This window comes from Solanum pennellii, chromosome 1, assembly GCF_001406875.1.
Source record: "Solanum pennellii chromosome 1, SPENNV200".
NCBI classification, from domain to species: Eukaryota; Viridiplantae; Streptophyta; class Magnoliopsida; order Solanales; family Solanaceae; genus Solanum; species Solanum pennellii.
The window spans coordinates 78,718,868-78,734,320 of NC_028637.1; the positions used below are offsets into that span (position 1 = coordinate 78,718,868).

Genomic DNA, 15,453 nt, shown 5'->3' on the forward strand with positions numbered 1-15,453 from the left:
ATATATATATATATAAAGTTGTTTCTTCCAAATCTGAAGATAAATGAAAATCTAGTATGAAGAAATCATACCATCAGATTTGATAGAAAGACATTGTTTTGTATGATTTATTGAAAATTTCATAAAAATAATGGAATAAATATGAAGAAGAAGAAAGAAGATAAATGATTTTTAGTATACATAAAGTTAGCCGATATTTTTTTATCACAATTTTCAAACAAATAGTTTTACTCAAATTCAAATACGAACCCATTAAATTTATCAAAAATGACATTCAAAAATTTGAACGAGACCTTTGAGTTATCAATTTCTCTTTGTCATCGATGTAGAAATGAATAACCGTCGGCAAATTTTCTTTCTTCTTCAATTCTAGTATGAAATGTATCATTTTAAAAAAGTTAATCTTGAAGTTATTTGAAAATAAATTAGGTTTTATGATTTGAGAAAGAATGTGTTTTGGGAAGAAGATGAAGTTGAAAGGGGAGGTTTTGTGATTTGAGAATGAATATGTTTTGGGAGGAAGATGAAGATGAAAGGGGGTTGGGGGTTCCTAGAATAGGTTAACATTTTCATTATTTTTTAAAAAAAAATTAGATATAAGATATGTTTGAAATAGTTTTAAATATTCTTTTGTATAATATTGGGGCCTACTGCCACATGTCATTTTTTAATTAGCTGTTTTGCCATATCAGCGCAAGTGTACCACACACTCTTCATATTTTTTATTGACTATCAAAAAATTCCTAATAGGTACAATGTTTGAATAGGTAAAAGTATTTAATAGGTACTAGTCTTAGTTGAGGTGTCTAAGCGAATTATGCTGACAACTTTAAGGGATTGTCGATGACTTAATTCTAAAGTAAAAGAATGATATCATCGGGTAAAAATAGATTTGTGTAATGGTATAAAAATAAAAGAAAAGAGAAAACAGAAGTAGAAAATAATAATTGTTATAAACATAATTGTGTTATAGTGAATGTCTAATTATGTGGAGTCCTTTAGGATATGGCTAGGAATCCTACTTGGAGCAAAGTTAGGTTTCCCCTATAAATAAAGGGGTTCTCTTCATTGTAAATAAGATCTATGAATCATGAATATAATTCAAGATGAATAAGAAGTCTTTTTTCTTCTCCCTACTTTATTCGTTTTTTAAATTTATATAGTTTCATAACATGTTATCAGCACGATTTCTATTCTTAAAGAATTATGATAGAAGACGGGAAAAGTGCAAAAAATATCTTGAATATGTTATGCAGTAAGGTTCTCATATGTGTAAGGCATGATTTATCATTACTTTGTTAGTAATAATTATTTATGTGACAGATTTGGAGTTACCATCTGGAGTAAATATTTAAAGAGACATGTCGATTTTTTATGCATTTTATTTTAACCGATTGGAAAGAGAATTCCTTATTATTTTAATAATTAAATAAGCACAATTTAGTGAAAGGTATGTTGTCAATCTTTAAATGAGGTATGTGTTCTATTAAGTTATATCTATTAACTACTTATGTTGATTATATAGATCAATAATCTCAATTTTTTATGTAATTATGAGAAACGACTATATTAATGATCATTAAATACAATATGTTGAAGGCTTGAGGTTGAGCCTTATTGTGGGTAAGATGATAGATTTAAGTTTTATCGTACCAAAATAATAAGACAATGGATTTACGTTCAATCGCACCAAGAAGGTAAGACATTGGGTTAAGTCCTGGTGCACCATGATAAGAAGATATTGGGTTCAAGTTCCATCGATTTTTGTCCTAAGACGTTTTTTATGGATAAGACATTGTATTTGATCTTTAATGCACCATATTGATGATGTAATAATGACTAAAGAAAACTAATGTGTTTTTTATTAGAAGTCATGAAATTTACTTAATTTGCTCCATTACTAAAGTGAATCTGGTGGTAGTGCATACTATATCTGAAAGAAGACAAGTGATTGAATAATGTACATAAATATGGAATGAGGTACTAAAGTATCATAATTTGATATGCTCACATGTTTGGGTTCCATTCATGAAGAATGAGAACTTTTGACAAATGCTAAAAATATAGATCCACTCTCCAAAGGGAATAAGGTGTAAGCCACCATGCTAGGCATGAGAAAGATTGTGACCTTTGATCAATGATGTGGTATCACCAAGAATGTCAACATGTATTAAAGAAAAGGTTCATACTTTATCTTTTGAGTTTTATTGGATAATAATTAGTGCAATTAAGATATATTCTAATACTAACTCAAATATTGTATTGCTTTTGAATGATTGTGTTGAAGATCATGAGTCTATAATAATGAGGTGAATTATAGATAATTCGAACAAACTTCCATTAAAGAATCCAAAGATTCTTGTAAATGGTGAATTTGCTAGCAGTGTATTTTGATCGTGAGACCATCATCAATGAAATTTGAGATTGAATCACATGCGTTTTTGGAACGTGTATATAGGGATATTTGTCGACCTATTCATTCACATAATGGATTTTTTAGATACTTCATGGTCCTAATAAATGATCCTTCTATATAGTCTCATATGTGACTATTATCATCTCGCAACTTGGGACTTTGCAAAATTATTGGCACCAATAATATGATTAAAGGAACAATTTTTTGATAATCAAAGTAGTCCATTCAATGATGGGGTCACTACTCATCCAAAGGGTAAAGTAATTAACAAGAAATAAATCTGAAAATTACTTTAGGAGTAATAAAATTGAATTTACTAAAGCAAAAGGCAAATGGAATAGTAAATTTGAAGTTTACAAGTACTAATAAATTTATTTGTTAGCATGAATAATTTAACCATCTCAAATATGTGCATACTGAATATATACATACATTGAAGAACTAGAAGATTATTTAAAAATTCTTTATGTTGCTTATTCTAGTGATAAGTTGATCGATCAATTAAGGTTGGGACTAAATCCCCAAATTCTGAAAAGTATAAAAGGTGAATATGGGTATGTTCATATATCATGTGCCATGATAAAAAGATGCATCGATAAGATAATCACATGTGCGTTTGTTGTCAACCTGTAATTTGGCATTCACAAAATTATTTGTGCAAGATAATTTAGTTAAGAGCACAACTTTCAGAATATGTAATCAAGACTATTTATCTTGATAATATTGGTAAATGCTTGAGATTTATGACATTAAATGTCTAAGATAGAGAAATCATTGCTTGAGAAAATAAATCTCCATGTGTTGATCTGAAATATGATACCGCATACAAAAGTGTAACACTTCGAAAATCCAAGACGGGTTCTAGAGACTAATTTGAGTGTCATAAGTTTTAGACACTGTTTTAAGGTCTATTTCAATGAATATAAGTCATTTAGGAAGTCTAGAAACCAAAACATCCATGACGTTCGGAAACTAGTTCAATGAGGTAGTAGCGTGCCTTGGCCTATTTGACTAGCTTTTAGGAGTCAAAAATGATGAAATTGGTGAAAGGTTGTCTAACCTGCATTAGTTGATTCATAGTCGAAAGGTCCGCGCACGACTCCCCAAGGACCAACCAAGGGCCCTTGAGGAGGACCCTTGCAATTTGGGGTCAAAAGATTGCTCAAGGTAGTGTGCACAGACGAGTGCCATCGATGGGGCGTCGATGGTCACTTATACAAAATCTTGGAAGGGTCATTTTGACAACTCTCTGAACTTACCAACGATGTGCAACATGGAAGGGGGACAGGTCGTCAATTGACCCACGGTCCGTCGATCGTGGTGTCGTTAGTGGGGACTAGTTTTCACTGCACCTTTTCACTTAGGTTAACTAATTAATTTTATTAGTTAGAAAGTTAATTAGGAGTCAGTGGAGGTCTAATTGAGTTAGTTAACACCCTATATAAATCCCTAACCTAATTAACCAAACCTAAAATACTCATAATTCACAAAACCAAAACTCTCTTCCTTCTCTCTTCTTTCTCTCTACCAAAGAAACCCCCATCGAAGACCAAGATAGAGGTGGGTTCAAGGGCTTAAAAGGTTAAATTTACAGCACCAATCTTCATCAATTAGTAAGGTATGGGATATCTTTCACCTTTGAGACCTCTTTCCTCAAAGGGCTCCATCAATTGATTTCAAAAGTTGAGTTTTCAAGTGGGTTTCATCCAATATCGAAATTGATGTAATGGATTACTTTGTTTATGATTTATTTTGGATATTATGAATATATTAACATGTTTTTTTAACTCAATTATGTTATATCTTGATGAACTGGCCTAGTTTGTAGAAGATGACTTTTACCCCTTAACCCTAGGTTGTGATCTTGATATGTATTGTATTATATTGGTTCAATTGAATTGGTTATTTGTTGAATTACTATTAGATGATGTTGTTGTATCAATCCTGACTAAATTAGGATGAATTATAGTCCTATCATTCTAGTTTTTGAGATGTCGATCTAGGTTATGAAGTGTGTTGTGAATTGACCTAAGTATCTTATCTTAAGCTATGAACTAGTAATGAATTGTGATATAGTGATTCAATTGGCTTTGTTATAATGTTGGTTATGGTTATATGATGATACTATACCCTAATTGGGTTGAGTAAGGGTTTATGATAAGACCTTGAAGATGAATTATGAAAAAGACTTGGTAAGTCTTGTGATCCCTATTGTTTACTTCAATTATGGTTAATTATGATTAAGTCATGATGTTGTATTGGATTATGCCTTGTATTAGGATTTATAGGGTTGGTATGATGTTGAACTGAAATGTCTTGACTATGGTTTGTGAGGTGTTGGCTAAGATGTAAATGTTATAAGGATGGTGATGATTTAGCAATATGCCTTCTCATGATATGAATATGCTAATGTGCTAACCTCACCTATATGAATTGTAATGAAAGGACAATATTCATGCAATTCTCATTGAGCTACGATAATTTTTTTACAAGGGTTAGACTCAATGACCTACATTAAGTTTGATGATTAATAAAGACAATTCAAAAGGGACTTAGCTTAGCACTGAGTGAACTTGACAATGGAACGTGTTGATTTCCATAGAGAAAGATTCACCCTATAGTTCCACATGAGGTGTTGACTCCCCTATGAGGGATACTCATCCATTGGATTCCCATGAGAGGAGGCCCAAATTTCCAAGTGGTATGTAGAGGGATTATAGCTATCTGTTAGTTCTTGAACTATGTTGCCCCCATCGGAAGACTAGCTAGTGGATCCACCTAGAAAGCTACGTTTATGTTTGGTTTTACATTGGACGGTAGACCACCTTTCTTCGGTGTAAGGTTTTACAACACCGGATTCCACACTTTCCTCTTGTGGTCTATGTCGGTTAAGTCAAGTGTTCCCTAAACTAAAATGAAGTAATGAAGTACAAACCAACTAGGGTGACATGAGAGGTTGACTTAACTTAGGTAGGGCTATGGGACTCTACCGATGCCTTGCACTAGTTTGCCTTGAAGGGAACTTTAGGAGGTTGTTATTATCTATGTATATGCTTATAATGGTACATGATATGTATATGATGAAGTTGCACATTGTTGATACTATATGTTGATTGGTGTCACTTATGAATATGTGTTGGTATACATTGTTAAATTATGATGATATGTACTCTTAAATGCTATGCTATGTGAAGTAGGATGTTGGTCATGATTCTTGTTGGGTTACTTGATTGAGTAAGGTTATGGGGCATTGCTTGGTCATTGCACTTGTCGACTTGGTAGGGGTTGTGGGTAATTGTGTTGCTTTGGTTATGTTATCATGAACTCTTATTCATGCTTGTTGAGGCTATGATTTGATGGTTGAGTTGCTTTGACTATATGTTTAATGATATGATATGCATGTTGACTTGACTAGTTTTGATGTTATTGGTCTTGTGATGTACATGCCTATGACTTAATAAATATGTCTTGTTGATTTGGTATGGTCTTGTTTAATGTGCATAAAGGTTTTCAAAGTAAATTGCATACTTAATGAAATGTCCCTTTTTAGCATGTTTCATGATATGTGTGCATATGGTCACATACTTAGTACAAGTGGTGTACTAACCCCATTTCTTCCTTTTCCCCAACGTTTTAGGTTTCGTCGTTGAAGGCTTTTAGAGACGACTTTGAAGAAGACATGGAATTTATGATCATCAAAGTTGGGTAGGTCATCACTTTCCGAGGGTAATGCTACTAACAAGCCTATGATGTTGCTTTAGTTTTAAGACTCTTATGATCTTTCCTTTTCATTTGGATATTGAACGTTGTATAACCTATATGTGGTCTTGTTTCATTTTTGTATGGGATAGGCTTAATTTGATATACTCTTATTAGATGGTTATGAGATGATATGACTATTTGAGACTATGTTATATTTTGTATATCTATGTGCAATAAAAGTAGAACACTTAGTAATCTTCCTATACGAAGGGTCTATGTATACTCGATATATATCAATTAAGTGTATGTAGAGGTCTATGTAAACCTCAATGTAGAAGTAGTAAAACATTTTAAATTTCCACTAGTTTTGACCTATGAATGTAAAAATGTAAGATAAGAGGCTAGTCTTAGTTCTCACAGAGGACGCCGCCGCTGATTACGTCTAGGGTGTATTCCGGATGTGACAAAAAGTAATTGTATGCATCGGACCAATAAATTATGATTAAATTTTTTTTTCAACTGATTTATAGTCAGGGACCAAATACTTTTCATTTGATTATTTTGATATGTAGTATATAATCAATGAATATACAATGATGCACAAAGATAGATTCTCCAAAATATTGAGATATATTTTAGTCTAACATAAGGGACATATTAGAAGCAACACAAGAATTGTAAATACACTTATTAAATGTCCCTTAAGGATAGAGTCTACGACATGCATGAAGCATGATAGACTAATCAATTCTAACAAAATAATCCTTGAAAATGGGGTAGGATCAAAAAATACAAATGATCATAATAAGGAGACAATGTGTTGTTGAAGAGCTTACAACATAACACTTCATGAAACCTCATGAGAGGGATACATACCTAAAAATAATGAAGTGATGAGATCTCAATAAGTTATGTCGTATTGTGAGTCCATGCAAAATGATATATCATTGACGATTCTTTGATACAATAACGCGCAATATTGTAAAAGATTATGAGGAATAAATTCTACATCTATTAAAGCATGCTGGTGTAAAAATAATAATCGAGTGAAAAGTGGAATGGTGCATCTTGATAAGTATAAAGCTTATTTGACTTGCAATCTAGGCACTAGAAGACGTCATACATCTAATATATATTGAATGTTGTCACTTGATAAAATTGATATGAAAATATCCAATGGGTTCAAAATCTAAAGCATATACAAGTTTTTGGAAAACTTGTTTATCATCCTCATAAGGATTAGATAGATTCAAAATGCATAGAGCATATACAAGTATTATTATGCAAGTTGATGACTAGAGTTGAAACTCTTGAAGAGTTTTCAAAAGTCAATACATTATTTGCTTAAAGAAGTTGAAGTAAGGAACTTGCAAAAATCTTTGATCCTGAAGGGAAGATTAATAAAAGGAGATAGAAGGAAGCATATTTCGTCAAAGTTTTTCTACACTCATGAGCTCCCAAGAATGACAATATCAACATGCAACAGGTTTGTTCAAGTAACACTATAGTTGATTTATTCATCAAATCTCTACCAACTACAACTTTCAAGAAGATGGTGCACAAGTTTGGAAACGAAGATACAAGTCTGTTGATTGATTTTCTTATTAGAGGGAGTTAATATGTGATTTACTTTTTTCCCTCACAAGTTTTTGTCACATTGGATTTTCCTTGTAAGGTTTTTTAATGAGGCATCCATAATGCGTATTATATATATGTGTACTCTTTTTCCTTCACTAGATGTTTTCCCTCTGGTTTTATCTAGTAAGGTTTTAACGAGGCACATAATCTACTGACATTCAAGGGAAAATGTTATGAATATATTTGTGTTATAGTGAATGTCTAATTATATGGAGTCCTTTTAGGATATTGTTAGGAATCCTACTTGGGGATAAAGTTAGGTTTCCCCTATAAATAAAGGGATTCTCTTCACCGTAAATAAGATCTATGAATCCTGAATATACTTCAAGAGAATAAGAAATCTTTTCTCTTCTCCCTGCTTTATTCGTTTTCTAAATTCATATAGTTTCATAACAATTACAAATTTATTGTCTTTATTATGTGGGGTTGATGTGTCATGCACGTGTATTACACCACAACATAGATAATTGATTATAAAAATTTAGGGTTGTTAAATAATGACAAAAATCCCACATCGGCGGTTACTGAGATGGGTGGACTCCTTATAAGGCTTGGGCGATCCTCCTCCCTTTGAGCTAGGTTTTGGGGTGTGAGTTAGACCTAAGACCTAATTTCACATGGTATCAGAGCAGGGCCGTCTCACCCGATGTTGGGGCCCCTCAAAATCAAAATTTCCCACGCACCATATGCTAAGCACTGGGCATAAAGTGGGGTGTTAAAGAATGATAAAAGTCCCACATCGGTGGTTAATGAGATGGGTGGATTCCCTATAAGGCTTGGACAATCCTCTTCCCTTTGAGCTAGCTTTTGGGGTGTGAGTTAGGCCAAAGAACTAATTTCACATGGTATCAGAGCTATTATGGAAGGCTTACATCGATTTTGAAATCTCTGTGGGTGAGATATGCTAAATGGGATGAATCACAAAAGGATTTCAAGCGTGCTCGTTCTATATGAGAACATGCACTTGAAGTGGATTACAGTGAACATACCATGTGGTTGAAGTATGCTGATGTGGAGATGAAGAATAAGTTTGTTAATCATGCTCGTAATGTATGGGATCGAGCTGTTACTCTTTTGCCTAGGGTTGATCAGTTGTGGTACAAGTATATTCATATGGAGATGTTAGGCAATGTGGCTGGTGCTAGACAGATTTTTGAGAGGTGGATGGGTTGGACGCCTGATCAGCAAGGGTGGTTGTCTTATATTAAGTTTGAGTTAAGGTATAATGAAATAGAGAGAGCAAGAGCGATTTTCGAGAGATTTGTGCAGTGTCATCCGAAAGTTAGTGCTTGGATTAGGTTTGCGAAATTTGAGATGAAGAATGGGGAGATAGAAAGGGCGAGGAATTGTTATGATGGGGCTGTGGATAAGTTGGCAGATGCTGAGGAAGCTGACCAGTTGTTTGTGGCATTTGCTGAGTTTGAGGAGAAGTGTAAGGAAACGGAGAGGGCAAAATGCATATATAAGTTTGCACTTGATCACATACCGAGAGGCCGAGCTGAAGATTTGTACAGGAAGTTTGTGGCATTTGAAAAGCAGTATGGTGATAGAGAAGGTATTGAGGATGCTATAGTTGGAAAAAGGAGGTTTCAGTATGAGTATGAAGTGAGGAAGAATCCACGTAACTATGACACGTGGTTTGATTATATTCGGTTGGAAAAGAGCGTCGGAAATAAAGAGAGGATTAGAGAGGTTTATGAGAGAGACATTGCTAATGTTCCTCCTGCTGAAGAGAAGCAATATTGGCAGCGATACATTTACTTATGGATTAATTATGCATTATATGAAGACCTTGATGCAGAAGACATGGAAAGAACCAGAGATGTCTACAGGGAGTGTCTTAAGCTTATTCCGCATCAGAAGTTTTGATTTGCAAAGACTTGGTTGTTGGCTGCCCAGTTTGAGATTTGGCAATTAAGACTCAAGGAGGCGCGACTTCTACTTGGAGAAGCAATTGGAAGGGATCCTAAAGACAAGATATTTAAGAAGTATATAGAGATAGAGCTGCATTTTGGAAACATAGATCGTTGCAGAAAGCTTTATGAGAAGTACTTAGAATGGTCTCCAGAAAATTGCTATGCTTGGAGCAAATTTGCCGAGTTGGAGAGGTCCTTGTATGAAACGGATAAAGCCAGGGCTATTTTTGAGCTAGCTTTTGGGGTGTGAGTTAGGCCTAAGACCTAATTTCACATGGTATCAGAGCAGGCCCGTCTCACCCGATGTTGGGGCCCCCCAAAATCAAAATTGTCCACGCACCACATGCTAAGCACTGGGCGTGAGGTGGGGTGTTACAGAATGACAAAAGTCCCACATCGGTGGTTAATGAGATGGGTGGACTCCCTATAAGGCTTGGATAATTTTCTCCCTTTGAGCTAGTTTTTAGGGTGTGAGTTAGGCGTAAGACCTAATTTCACATGGTATCAGAGCAGGGCCCGTCTCACCCGATGTTGGGATTCCCCAAAATCAAAATTGCCCAGGCACCAGATGCTAAGCACTGGCGTGAGATGGGGTGTTAAAGAATGACAAAAGTCCCACATCGACGGTTAATGAGATGGGTGAACTCCTTATAAGGCTTGAACAATCCTCCTCCCTTTAAGCTAACTTTTGGAGTGTGAGTTAGACCTAAGACCTAATTTCACAAGGATGACATTAATTATAATTTTAAAATGTTTATGAGTAATATAATTCTTTAAACTATGAATATGTAGTTGGAAATTCGACAATAAGTTCGTCAGGTCTTTGGGCCAGTTGCTCTTATATTGTATGCATTTGCTCGTATAAACTCATGGATTGAAAAATAAAAAAGATCATTACCTAAACATAGTATTTTGTGAAAATTAAAAAAAATAAAGTATTTTGTGAAAGTCAATTTTAAAACTTCTATCATTATTTTCAAGGGAAACAAAAAGACGAAAAAATATTCATGGATATTTATGTTGGAAGAGGATGAGTTATATCACAAGGAATTATGAACGAAAATCATCTAATTTATGTTTGTTTCTAATTTTCTAATCTTATCATTTTAATTAACTTACTCATTAAAACGTGTGTATTTATACTTCAAAATTGGAAAGAGTCGCCGCTTTTACTGATTCAAAAGATCACATTCCTTTAAATAAAGTATGTTTTGAATTTTTTGTTTGTTACTTTTTTATATACATATAAATTAAGTGTTTAATAAGTTATTTAACATTAAGGAAGACAAATTATAAAAACACCATATTACTATTTTTTTCTTAATTTAATAAAAAGTAATTTTATTAATTTGGTTTTTAATTTAATGCTTTTCACTTTTAATACAATATTATAGTGTATAATATAATATAACATAGAAATAAATTGATGTTAACATATAAAAGATATTTAAAATTGTTTATAAGAAAGTATTATTCCATGTGTTTATAATAATTAAAATATGTATATCGTTTGCCAGTTTAATTATTTCTTCGGGGGTTTTCGGTTGGATAGAATTAATACCTAATTCAATATTATTGAGTTTTAAAAATATAATTAAAATTAAGTTAAATCCAAATAAATTCAATTTATTTTCTTAATTTGATTCAGTTATTTTTATATAAATAAGTTTTTACTCAAATATAATAACTTTTTGTTATTAAATACTCCTTTTTGTTCCACTTTTCTTCTTTTGCATACTTCTCGTTGAGCTCGACCCGAATTTTAACATGTCTCAATTTTTACATTTTACAACAACTTTCTTTGTTATAAAATTTTGAACATTTTACGTATAGCCTAACTTTATTTTATTTTTATTGGGTACTCCATTCAGTTTTACTTTTCTTCCTTTGCTTACTTCTCCTTTAGTCTAACCCAATCCCTCACATGTCTAAATTTTTACAATTTCAATCTATTTTTATTCAAACCTTAAACACTCAACTTGTGGCCTAACTTTTTTTTTATTTGTGTACTCTATATAGTTTCACTTTTCTTCCTTACTTCTCCTTTGGCCCGACCAAAACTCTAATGTCTCAAATTTTATGTTTTGCAACAATTATTTCCCTTATAAAATTTTGAATAGTATACATGTTACCTAATATTATTTTAATTTTATTGAGTACTTTATTCGGTTTCACTTTTCTTCTTTTGTCTACTTCTCCTTTGGTTCAATCCAATTCTATTCATCAGGTGTTTCAATTTTTAACGGTTACGTTAAATTTTTTTCTTTTTAAAAATAAATATATAGATCATCAAAAATGAGGGAGGCAATAACTATCGAAAGCGGAGTCTTTACCAATAAAATGTATGATGAGAAAACAATCAATTGAGCATTAAGATATTACTTTTTATTTATTTTTTAAATGTATTTTCTGTTTCTGCTTTTACTTCTTTTTTGTTTTTGATTTTGTTTTTATTTGGTTTATTCATTATTTTTTTTGATAAAAAGAGAAAAACAAGTGAGGGTGGCAGGGTTTGGGGAGGTTTTAGAATTTTGAAAAGAGTGGCGATATCCTTGTCTCCTTCCTGAGCTAGCCTCCGCCCTCATATTTTGTGTACTATATAAAGTCGCCATTTCTTCTTCACATACACCCCATTTTTCGCTCATGCTCTTTTCTTTCTCTTAAGAAAAAGAAACGCCTTTTATTGAATAAGGTTGTTTCGTTTCATACTATTCTTAATTTGAGAACCCAAGTCTTTTCCTTTTAGGTATGTTTGTTCCCAATTCTTGCCTGGAAAACAATGTTTCTGAAGGATTGCTAATGGGTCCTTTCTCTTCTTCTTGTTTATAGAATAGCTGAAGAAATGAAGTACGTGTTGGTGACAGGAGGAGTTGTTAGTGGACTCGGTAAAGGAGTCACTGCCAGCAGTATTGGTCTTATTCTTAAGGCCTGCGGTCTTCGTGTTACCTCCATTAAGATTGGTCTCTGATTTTTCCCTTATTCTTCTTCCATCTCATTTCTAAATCAACAATGCACCAAATAATCCATACTGCTTTCTTGTGTTAGAGAGCGACCTCATGCTTGTATATGTAAAAAAAAATAAAAATTCTTTTAAAAATAGAAAGCCAGCTCAATGACTTTCATTATTTGATAGTTTCTCCCTTATCTGGTATATACTTTATGAAATCAGACATTGTTGGATAAATGATTGAGGGGAATTCTGATGGTAGAAGAATATGCTGTGTTCTCCAGTCAGATCGCAACCCGCTCGTACTTTGAAGAAAAAAAGTTATTTTCCTTTTGGCTGTTCTCTAGTCAACTGAACTATTGTCTCTGCCGATAAGACACCGGAAAACTTTAAGATGGCGTTTCTCTAATGAATAGTTTTGGTCAAGACTTCAAGTTAATGTTTCTTTAAACTATTATTATTATTATTTTATTTTTTTTTTGCAAAAAATGTTCAGAAAATTTGAAGAAGAATTCCTTGTTTTAAGCAACAAAGGTTTTCTTTTTTTTTCTTTTCAGCTTCAGCCACAAATTGTTTTTCTTTTTTCTTTTTCCCCAATTTTACATGGGCTCTTGTAAAGTTAATGTTGGCGGAGTTGTAGTTCCTGTGTTCCTCTCTCTAGCTTTCTCTTAGGAAATGGATCCTCCGTTTTTGCTACTAGACAGATTTTCTTAAACAAGTACAGTGTACTGGTGTTTACATCAATTGCTGGTATAGTCCAAATGAGGTGGAAGAATTGTATATAAAATGTCTACTTACTGTTCCTTTCTTCCTTTTTAACTTTCAGATCCTTATTTGAACACTGATGCTGGCACAATGTCTCCTTTCGAGCATGGAGAAGTGTATGTCTTGGATGATGGTGGAGAGGTTAGATATAAATCTTTCATGTTAATGATTAATATAAATATTTGTTTGCCCTTTTTATCCCAACTAGTTGTCAGGTGGTGCTGATTTCTTACATTATTTTGGACTCTCTAATTTTAAAGTAAAACATGTTACTCAAGTTGGTGATTAATGTTACTGTTGAAGTGCAGATAATTGAAAGTTTTTTTTTTTTGGGTGTATAGTTTTGCTTTTTAGTATTACCTGTTCTCCTTGTAAAATTAAAGCTTTTGGATGGTTACTTCCATTTCACTTAAGTTAAAGTGCAAGCTGTTTGTTTGTATGTCACTGATATCCAGATTTGTTTTTCACTTGCAGGTGGACCTGGACCTTGGAAACTACGAGCGTTTTCTAGATATTAAGTTGACCGGCGACAACAATATAACTACTGGGAAAATTTATCAGGCATGTCCTCTAAAATTTCCTATTAGATTATTGATGTATGCTCGATGATATTCATAGATTAAGATAGAAAATGTTTGTTATTTTGGTTTTGCAGTCTGTTATTGATAAGGAGAGAAGAGGGGATTATTTGGGAAAGACTGTTCAGGTTTACCACCTTCCTAGAAAATTACATAGTCATTTCTTCCAATGTTTCTGCTCTTATCGTCTGTCTGTCGCTTCTCTAGGTTGTCCCTCACATTACAGATGCCATTCAAGAGTGGATAGAACGTGTGGCTGTCATACCAGTTGATGGCAAGGATGGCCCACCAGATGTTTGTGTCATAGAACTGGGTGGCACAATAGGTATGCTGAACAACTTTTTCACATGAGCAGGGTAAGTTGTCAAATGATACGTGTTTTCTTAAAAGTAATTTGTTCCTTAATGCAGGAGATATTGAATCAATGCCATTTATTGAAGCATTAGGACAATTCTCATATCGTGTAGGTAAGGTTTACTCGTCTAAACTTGATTTCTTGACAATCAAATGATGTCACTGTCAGTTGTGCCCTATGATGTGCAGAACTTGAATTGACTCAGCCGAGTACCTTCTAATAATTAAGTGCAACTAACATCTATTCATCAACTTTTGCATGTTAGGTGCTGGTAATTTTTGCTTGATACATGTCAGCCTTGTTCCTGTTTTGAGTGTAGTTGGTGAGCAGGTAAATTAATTTCTGGGTCATGTGGATATCTTCTATTAAAGTAATCACTCAGATTGTGTATTTTGTTATTTTGAAATTCAGAAAACAAAACCTACTCAGCACAGTGTTAGAGGTTTGAGAAGCCTGGGATTGACTCCCAACATATTAGCATGCCGGAGCACAACGGTTTGTCTCTTCCCCCCTCTCTTTTGGGACACATATATCTGTATGTTTATCAAGTTCAGTTCTTGAAGTTGGTCTATTTATTCAGGAACTAGAAGAGAATGTCAAGGAGAAAATTTCCCGGTTTTGCCATGTCCCGGTATTATGACCAAATAATCTTTATTTTTATAGAGCTAATCTTGTTTAGGTCATCAACTCTCAATTCTAGGTGCTCACATTCTATATTTCCTATTATTCAGCTAGATAACATTATTACTCTTTATGATGTCTCAAATATTTGGCGAGTTCCTTTGCTTTTAAGAGTAAGTAATCTTGACATTTTTTTTTTATGTATTTCTACTTAACATCATCACTAGAAGCTTAAAAGAAAATCTGTTGTGTACTTAGGATCAGAAGGCGCATGAAGCAATTCTCAAAGTTCTGAATCTTAAAGGGTATGTATTGGTTACATACATTGGTTGATGACAAGGAGTATTTAATATTCATTTTTTCTGCTTTGTGATTTTGTGCTATTTCTTGTATGATGATGAATTTGTTATATCATTTTCAGTGTTGCACAAGAACCTGCTTTGGGAGAATGGACATCTCGGGCTGCACTCTGTGACAAGCTACAAGAGCCTGTATGTTCTCTGTGACAAGCTACA

The 15,453-nt window shown here is 33.4% G+C and overlaps 1 protein-coding gene and 1 pseudogene across 1 annotated transcript in view; both read left to right on the top strand.

Moving 5' to 3' along the window:
* LOC107023555 overlaps positions 1–9,922 on the top strand; it is a 13,889-nt pseudogene extending 3,967 nt beyond the window's left edge.
* Positions 9,923–12,182: 2,260 nt separating this feature from the next.
* Positions 12,183–15,453, top strand: part of LOC107009559 (CTP synthase-like) — a 7,595-nt gene continuing 4,324 nt past the window's right edge. Inside the window, exons 1-13 of the mRNA XM_015208937.2 lie at positions 12,183–12,418; positions 12,502–12,632; positions 13,446–13,525; positions 13,859–13,945; positions 14,040–14,090; positions 14,170–14,287; positions 14,373–14,429; positions 14,583–14,647; positions 14,729–14,812; positions 14,898–14,948; positions 15,049–15,111; positions 15,197–15,243; positions 15,360–15,429. Coding sequence (XP_015064423.1) covers positions 12,515–12,632; positions 13,446–13,525; positions 13,859–13,945; positions 14,040–14,090; positions 14,170–14,287; positions 14,373–14,429; positions 14,583–14,647; positions 14,729–14,812; positions 14,898–14,948; positions 15,049–15,111; positions 15,197–15,243; positions 15,360–15,429 — 891 coding nt within the window. The 5' untranslated portion in view covers positions 12,183–12,418; positions 12,502–12,514. The remainder of the gene's footprint in view (positions 12,419–12,501; positions 12,633–13,445; positions 13,526–13,858; positions 13,946–14,039; positions 14,091–14,169; positions 14,288–14,372; positions 14,430–14,582; positions 14,648–14,728; positions 14,813–14,897; positions 14,949–15,048; positions 15,112–15,196; positions 15,244–15,359; positions 15,430–15,453) is intronic.